Source organism: Equus quagga, chromosome 8 (genome assembly GCF_021613505.1).
Source record: "Equus quagga isolate Etosha38 chromosome 8, UCLA_HA_Equagga_1.0, whole genome shotgun sequence".
NCBI classification, from domain to species: Eukaryota; Metazoa; Chordata; class Mammalia; order Perissodactyla; family Equidae; genus Equus; species Equus quagga.
This window is the reverse complement of record NC_060274.1, coordinates 86,170,484-86,179,539: the sequence shown is the minus strand read 5'-3', so window position 1 is coordinate 86,179,539 and position 9,056 is coordinate 86,170,484. Positions and strand designations below refer to the sequence as shown.

The following is a 9,056-nucleotide window of genomic DNA, read 5'->3' as shown; positions in this document are numbered from 1 at the left end:
CTGTGTGTCTATAAGTGTGTGTCTCTGTGTGTGTCTGTGTATGTCTGTAAGTCTGTATGTGTGTCTGTCTGTGTTTACGTCTCTGTGTCTATGTGCATCTGTGCACCTGTGTGTGCGTCTCTGAGTATCTGTGTGTGTGTGTGTGTCTGCGTGTATGTCTATACGTGTGTGCGTCTGCGTGTATGTCTGTGTGTTTGTCTCTGTGTCTATGTGCATCTGTGCACTTGTGTGTGTGTCTCTGAGTATCTGTGTGTGTTTGTGTATGTGTGTGGTGGAGGGGAGAGGGGTGACAGGGCTGTGACTTCAGGCCCATTAGCACAAGGCTGTGCAGGTCCAGCAGGGCAGCCTTCCTCACACAGATGCCCCACAGGTGCCACGGCCTGGGCAGGAACTGACCCCCTCCAGGCTTGGCTGGATGGGGAGGGGAGGGGCCAGAAGCAGCCCCCGTCCTCCAGCTCTGGACAGCGTGAAGAGTGGCCTGGCTGTGGAGCCCTGCTGGCCCCTGCAGATGGGGTGGGCTGCCAGAGCCGCTCCCTACAGGCTCAGGCGTGTAAACGCGGTGCCCAGCTCCTGGGCTGGTGAGTGGGGTCTACGGCAGCTGCCGCTCCAAGCAGAGTCCTAGACCCCCAGAGCCAGAGGGCCCCCTGTACAAATGAGGAAACTGAGGCTGAGAGGATCACACAGCCAGACATCACCCAGCCTGGCCATTCTGAGAACTCAGCATCTCCTCAGGCATCTCACCCACCCACCCGGAGATCCCCACCCAACCCCGTCAGCCCAGGGATTAGCAGATGCAGGCCTGGGGAGAAGGTGGTGCAGCTTATGGTCTCCATGCACGTGAGCCAGGCCAGGAATGAAACATATCATTATGGCAGGATTAGAAGAAAAACACTGTTAGAAAACGCCGTGTGCACACACGCATTTAATAAGGTCAGCAGCAGTGAGCTGCAGGCAGGCCAGCAGCATGAGGCCACGGAACCCCTGCCCTCCTCCTCTCACCCAGGCCAGAGGCCACGGGAGACATGGACAGGGCCAGGCCCAGGCCTAGCTGTGGGGAGCAAGAGTTCCCGTCTCCCAGGGCTTGCCCAGCCTGGGTGTACCACCTCCCGACTTCCCAGGGCCACCGGCTTAGACTGGTTCCCAACCTCCAATGTGGAAATTCATTCCCCAGGTCCCCACGCCCTCTGGGGTCTGCTCTCTGCCTGCAATGGATGGACAATGGATCTACTTTACCAAACTATTAATGTGCTATTAATATGCTACCCTCTCTGGAGACATAATGCCCAGGTGACACATACAGTAAGAGGCAGGAAACCTCCAAGGGAACAAGCGAGCAAGTGTGATGGAGGAACTCCAGCCCTCAGGAAGCCCAGGGGCGAGGGGTGTTGGGGGAGGGCACGTCCTCCCCGCTCCCCTTGCCTCCAAGGCCCCAGGCCTCCCTGCCACTCATCTCCTCTGGGCTGGCCCTACACCCGAACTTTGCAGCCTGTGTGACTGCTTTGGCCTACAGTGAATCCCCCTTCCCTGAGTTCATGGGGGCCCTCAGTCATTCCCCAGGCCTCAGCCTCAGCTGTGCATCCCCACACATGCCCCGGGGAGCCCACAGTGTACTCAACGATGCACACACTGCAGTCCCACGGGGGCGCTGCGGCACCCAGGATGGGGAAGAAGAGTTCTCTGTGGGTGGGTGTCTCTCAGATCACCCCCCGCCACCCATGCCCCAGCACACAAGGAGAAGGTAGGGTGTAGGCAGAATGTAACGTGTCTCCCCCACCAGCCAACCGAGCATCCCCTACTCCGCTGCTTCATTCATCCTTTCAACCACGCTCACTACGCACCCACCAGGCGCCAAGCCCTGTCTGGGGCTCTGGGGAGGCGGCAGCGAAGCAGACAGACAGGCCGAGCCCCAGGAGTCGAGGGAGGAAGATACTCACAGCTCCGTGGACCTGGACAAGATGGCCGACACGGTGAGCAGGACACATCCGTGGGGGCCCGCTTCAAACTGGGAAGAGGAGAAGGGAATGAGCCCCCATCAGGTCTGCTCCCCGCTCCTCTCCCCTCCTCGCAGGCCACACCCTAGGGAGCAGCCTGACCCTGAGCCAGCTGCCTCCAGCCGGGTCCCAGAGGATGGCAGGTGGCCCCAATGGCAGACCCCACGCAGGTCTCACCAACCAGATGCTCTAAAGGATGGGGAGCACACCAGCCTGAGTGACCCTGGGAGCAGACGCAGTGCCCACCAAGGGGCACGCACGCGACTGCTGAGTCCTGGAAGCTCACAGCAGCAGGCAGGGCAGGTGCCTTTCAAGTGCAAGTGTCTCGCGCACATCATCCCACTAAAACTCTCACAGGCTCACAGGAGAAGCACTTATTGCTGCCCTCTGCCATGCAAAGGCCCTGGGGCTCAGAAGTTGAGCGACTGGCCCGAGGTCCCCCAGCTGGTAAGAGGCCCGGTGGGATTCCTGGGGCTCCTCCTGATTGCACATTCCTTCCTTTGAGGAACTATGCTGTGCTGAGAGCCCAGAGAGCAGGTTTGGAGCACAGTCGGGTGGGAGGGCATAGTGAGGTGAGCAAGGGCAGATCCTGTCTCTTTAAAATTTTTCATATTTTATCCATCATGGATTTTTTTGGGTGGATACTTTTTAAATATTGCATTAAACTATTATTTATGCTGACTACTGAGGTTTTCCAGACGCCCCTTGAATTTTGCGCCCAAGGCGAGCACCTCGCTCATCTCCCCCTGGTCCAGACCCCAGTGTGGAGCCCAGAGCCTGGAGCTTGGCTGCCTGGGTTTAAGTCCTGGCTCTACCACTCCCACAGGGACATTTCTTAACTCCTCTGTCCCCAGTCTTCTCATCTGTCAAACAAGAACAATAATAATAGGACCCACCTACCCTCCTCAGGTTGTTGTGAAGATTAAATGAGAGCATCCTTGTACAGCCCTTAGAACAGGGCCCAGCACCCGTGTTAGCTGTCAGTATGATGCTGGCTCCTCACCGCCTACCTGTTCAGCGAGCCCAGCAAGCCACAGCCTAGTGGGATGGACTATGTCACTTTCACTCCCTGGAGAAATGCCATCCCCCAGCTGCAAATCAGTGTGAAGACCTTACTCATCCCTTTTTGGAGATGATACCACTTCTTGTGAACTGCTGTTAAGGATGCTGCCTATTAAAATAGCCCATGTTGAAAAAATATTTGCAAGTCATATATCTGACAAAGGCTTAATTAATATCCATAATATATAAAGAACTCTCGCAACTCAACAACAAAACATCAAACAACCCAATCAAAAAATGGGCAGGAGACATGAACAGACATTTCTCCAAAGAAGATATACGGATGGCCAATAGGCACATGAAAAGATGCTCATCGTCGCTGATCATCAGGGAAATGCAAATCAAAACTACACTAAGATATCACCTTACACCCATTAGAATGACAAAAATATCTAAAACTAATAGTAACAAATGTTGGAGAGGTTGCGGAGAAAAAGGAACCCTCATACACTGCTGGTGGGAATGCAAACTGGTGCAGCCACTATGGAAAACAGTATGGAGATTCCTCAAAAAATTAAAAATAGAACTACCATATGATCCAGCCATCCCACTACTGGGTATTTATCCAAAGAGCTTGAAGTCAGCAATCCCAAAAGTCCTATGCACCCCAATGTTCATTGCAACATTATTTACAATAGCCAAGACATGGAAGCAACCTAAGTGCCCAGCAACAGATGAATGGATAAAGAAGATGTGGTATATATATACAATGGAATACTACTCAGCTGTAAAACAGAACAAAATCATTCCATTTGCAGTAACATGGATGGACCTTGAGGGAATTATGTTAAGTGAAATAAGCCAGTTAGAGAAGGATAATCTGTGTGTGACTCCACTCATATGAGGAATTTAAAATTATGGAATAAGAACAGTTTAGTGGATACCAGGGGAAAGGTGGGGTGGGGGGTGGGCACAAAGGGTGAAGTAGTGCACCTACAACATGACTGACACACATTAATGTACAACTGAAATTTCACAAGATTGTAACCTATCATTAACTCAATTAAAAAAAAATAGCCCATGTTCCTTATGTGTGATCAGTTTCTTTTTGTGCATAAAACCAGGAAAAAAAGCTCACTTTCCTAGAACAATGAGAATAATATAACTTATCATGTTTCCATGTTTGCTGTGGCTGCCGGGAAGCTCAGAGACCAAATACAGTATTCAACTGTGGTAACTATTTCAGCTCAACCTTCTGATAAAATTATCTTTTCTTTTCCTCAAAATTATTTTCATCCAGTAATTCAATTAGTCAGTCACTCAAAAAAAAAATTACTGAGTGAAATTTCTGTGCCAAGAGGATGCTCCTTGCTAAGGCTATACTTGTGAACAAGGTGGACACAGATCCGCCCTCACGGGGAGTAACTCAGTGAAGAAAGAACAATAAGCACCTTGAAAAGGGTGAGGAAGCTCTGCTCTGATGGGAAACACACAAGAAGGGCCTTCAACAGACTTGGGGTATGGGGAGGAAGGGGTATCATGAAAGGCTTTCTGGAGGAAGTGGTGTCTAAATAGAAACCCAAGGGACATGGAGGAATCAGAAGAGAAAGGAACACTATTGCAGATAAGACAAAAGGCATGTGCAAAGGCCCAGAGGCAAGCGAGGGCAAGTTTACTATGGTTGAACACAGAAGAGCCCTGAGCTATGTCATTTTTCGTAAGCAACTTCAAATCTTTTTTTGGAAGTAGAAATGGAATGAATGAATCAACCACAAGCTTCCATCAACCTTAGCTTAATTCTGTGATCTCAGGCTAGGCACTTCACTTCTGTGGTCCTCAGTTTCCCCATTTGTAAAACAAGGTTAATGAATACCTACTTTGCATATTTCATGGGCTCCATGTCTGTAGAAGTGTTCTGATAACTGCAAAGAGTAATGCTGATGTCCCTGCACAGGGGGACATTGGCCCAGGAGGACCTGAGCCACCAGCACCCTTGTCACAGCTCCACTACACACCTGCATGTCACCCTAGGGAGTGGCAAAGCTCTCTTAGTCTCAGCTTCCCCTTCTGGACTTTCATCTCACCTTGGGGAAGTCACGGACTTGCATGTCGCCTTAGGGAAGTCACAAATCTCTCTTAGTCTCAGTTTCCCCTTCTGGAATGCCTACCTGCTTCTGCCATGGACTTGCGCCCTGTCGTGGGGCAGCCAGGCAGTTTCGAGGTCTGCCTCCCCTCTGCCGTGCCTGCAATGCCTACCCACTTGCAGGACTGCAATGAAATAAGGGACACGAGCTCTTACATGAGTTAGCTCTAACTCTCTCTGTCAATGTGGAGAATTCTTGTTACTGCTTGGACCAGCATTTCCAGTCCTTGGAGCACCTTCAAGGGGGTCTCACTGCGGGCCCTGGATATGCCCCTCCACGTGGTCTGGTTAGGTGAGACTGCAGACGAGAGGGAAGGAGCCCTGGCCCTTGCAGGAACACAACTGAATGGCACCAATATTCCATTTTGTTTTAAAAAACATTTATTAAAATTATTTCATCAGATTCAAGCTGCCAAGACATGGGAGGCCACAGGGCAAGGCGCCTGCATTGAAAGGCGAGCTCAAGCAGACAACCGGGCAGGAAACCATCGTTAGGGTCTGGAAAAATGTCTGGTGCCGCTTGGGAAGAAGGGGCCATTCTCCTGTGCGGCTGGGGCCCTGGAGAGACCTCAGTCCACGAAGGACCTCCAATTGGAGGCAGGGGCAGGGGCACCCCAGCTCGCGGGGCAGGGGGCCCTCCAGACACCTCGCCCAGAGGGTGAGCGGTAATGAAAACACCGCGAGGAGTCTATTTATTCTGGGCAGAGAAGTTCGGTGTTCATTTCCAGGCCTGGCACGAGGAGCCCCACTTAGGCCCAGGCCATGAAAAATGGATTTGGTAAGAGTAGTGCTGAGGCAGCTCAATGCCTTCCAGCAAAAACATAAATTAAACTGCAGGGGGAAAACATGGCCTTCCAGAAGGAGGCGGGCCGGATATTGACTGCTTGTACCCAGGGACTAAAGTCGGGTAGGCGGGGACCTGCTCTGAGCCCAGAGGCAGGACAGAAGGAAAGCGGCTGCTTCCCCTGGTGGAGGCTCCACCCTTGACCTCTTTCACGGTCTCTATCTTGCTTGGGCTCCACCAAAACCCTGGGGGTACAGGCCCGGAGGATGGAGTCCCCATCTGACAGACAGGATACACAAGGCCTTTGTGCAGAGGGGCCACCTTGGGGCCATGAGTGGGCAGTGATGCAGCCTCAGAATCTGGGGCCTCTGAGAATCACCCCGGGCCCCTCCTTTGCCCCCTAGAAACCTCCCAGGGCACTTCCCTCTCCCGGCCTCAGTGGCTCCACGCTCTGCTTCCCCTGATGTGGGAACACAGGTGCCCCCCGGTCCCCACCTCCTGGTCAGATGGCACTCATGGACGCTATCAGGCTTTGCTCGTCTCTCAGATGCGCTGCTGTATTCTCACAGCTCTCTGGGTGGATTTAATTGTAGGGTCCTCTCTGCGTATTTAGAAAGGCTGGTACTTAGTTTGGAAAACCTTCTTTCCCATGTGTTTAAGTTTCTTTTTAAGAACCACAGTTAGACTGTAAAGGGTTAGAAGTACTTAGATAACTGCTCCATCCTCCATTTTCCAGATGAGGCAACTGAGGCCCAGTGACCTACCTGAGGCCACAGGTGACCAAGAAATAGGCCAGAGGAGGTCCCCGGGCCCCTGCTCAGCAGCCCGCTCCCCAGGACACCTTGGCCTGGCCCCTCTCTGACACCAGAGCCCTCCCACACACCTCCTAGACAGGCCAGCAGAGCAGCCAGAGCAGAAGGCAGCATCCTACGTTGGGCATCCAGGCCAGGCGCTGGGCCTCTCCTTGGGCTGAGTCCACCCTGAGGCCCCAGGTCTGGGGGATCAGCACCCCAGTGACCACACACCTGCCTCCCGGGGTCTCAGGGTAGGCCCTGTCTTCCAACACGACGGCATGCGTGCTGTCAGGGACGGGACCCCCCCGCAGTCCTCGGGGAATTGTCGCGGGGGAGGGTCGTCTGACAGCAGGAGTGTCAGGCCTGGTCCCACATCTGGCAAGTTCTCTCACCCTCCAGGCTCACCACCAAATCCTCTAACGCCCTCCTGAGGCCTCAAAGTCCCCACGGCCCAGAAGGCCAAAGGGAAGGCCAAGAGGAGGCACGAGAGCGTGCATGCCGGCACATGGAGAGAGACGGGCTCGGCCCTCTGCTTGCCTACACCCCTGACACACAGACGAACTGTCAGCCCTGTAGCCGGGGACTCCAGAGGCCATCAGTCTCATGGCCTCGGCTCACGCTGCACCCTCTCTCTCTAATGCTTCCCTCTCATTCCCAGTCTACAAGCAACCCATCTCATGGTTGCCCGAAATAATGATGACGATGGTGGCCACGGTTTCCACCACAACAGTGAGCAATCACTGAGAACATGGAGCAGGGCACGTGGCGCCAGGCCCTCGGCACAGCACTTCTGAGGTGGGCCTTTATTATCACTCGCATTTCACAGGTGAGGAAACTGAGGCACAAAGGGATTAAGTAAGTTGCCCAAGGTCACAGAGCTCCTCAGGGGTGTAACGTAGAAGCAAACCAAGGCCCATGGCTCCAGAGACCGTGTTCTTTACCCCGGAAGCATTCAACTCCCTCCTCTGCAAAGCCAGCGAGGCTGCAGCCCTACCCTGAGTTCCCTCGGCCCTTTGATGGGGCTGTTCCCAGGCCCCAGCGCATTCCGCCCCATCTCACAGCCAGGAGGGGATGCACAGCTCCCCTCCAGCAGACACGGTGCTCCAGAGGCCCCACCTGGCCTGCCCTGCCTCCTGGGACACCAAACGAGGTCTCCATCATTGGTGCTCAGACCTCCAACCCAGCCCAGGAATTGAGATTCTAGTCCCCTCTCCAGTTGGTGCTGGACCCCCTCACTGACGAAGGGTTCTTTACTTCCAGAGGGGCTGCTTCCCCTGGGACAGAGAGAAAGCTCTCATACCACAGGCTGATGGCTGCATCCCCTCACTAGGACCCCGCTCGAGCCCAGCCCTGCTTTCCCAGCCCCCACTGTGGCAGCACCCTTTGCCTTGTAGTCATGGCCGGCCCTCAAGGATGCAATGGCAGAGACTGGATCCCTTGCTCCCCAAGCCCACTCTTCTCCAGCCTAAATCACCCCGCTGCCCTCGGCCACGGTACCCAGGGCCAGCACCAGCTCCTTCCCAGCCTCTCCACCCCTCACCCCACCAGAAGGGGATGTGGGGGGGACAACTCCCGTTCACCAGCATCTCTTCTACAAAGAAAGTAGAAGGCTTACCAATGCACATTCCGCAAAATAGACCACTGTTCATACCTGATGGATGCTCTGTTGAAGAAAAGTCACCAGCTCCTCATAGCAGGTCAAACTATGGAGTATGAGCTGGGAAGACACAAACACACAAGGTGAACGGCCCAAGCCCTGTGGACGGTGCCCTGTCCTGGCTCAGCTTCTGCGGCCCTGGTTTCAGCAGATACAAAATCCCACTTAGGAATGTCCCTGCAGAGTGGCGACCTCAGGACCCTGTTGGGGTCTCTGGGGTTAAGTCTGTCCTGTGGCAGCACTGGGCCTACCTTTAGAGGCCCCAGGATTGGAGTCATCATGGGACTAAAGCCAAGGAGCCAGCACCGTGCGTGAATTAGGCTATCTGAGAAGCCCCTGGAGTGGGGGGAGCAAGGGGTACAGGGCGGGTATCCCATCCAAACTGCCATCGCCAGGCCAGTTCCAAGCCCAGCAGGCAGCGTCCTGAGTTCAGTGGGAAGCAGTGGTTACGAGGCTACTTCACTTTCTCAGGTGGGTCAGGAAAAAACACATTTAGAGAAAACATCCAATGGAGTGAGACCCTTCATTAGGATCCCGGGGCCTCACGTGCCCAAACCTAGGTCAAATGAAACAACCTAAGTAAAACAAAAATGAAGTGAAGAGGAGGCTAATTTATGGAAAATGTCGCTGTTTCTGTATTTTCGCACATCTCTCATTTATTCCCCCTTTCTTCATCTGTCTGAGG

General features: G+C 53.7%; 1 protein-coding gene across 1 annotated transcript in view; it reads right to left on the bottom strand.

Annotated features, from left to right (window-relative positions):
- The window catches only part of MINDY4 (MINDY lysine 48 deubiquitinase 4), a 108,953-nt gene that overhangs the window by 29,662 nt on the left and 70,235 nt on the right, over positions 1 to 9,056 (bottom strand). The window contains exons 12-13 of the mRNA XM_046670059.1: positions 8,366 to 8,431; positions 1,935 to 2,002 (exon numbers count right to left, since the gene is read on the bottom strand). Coding sequence (XP_046526015.1) covers positions 1,935 to 2,002; positions 8,366 to 8,431 — 134 coding nt within the window. The remainder of the gene's footprint in view (positions 1 to 1,934; positions 2,003 to 8,365; positions 8,432 to 9,056) is intronic.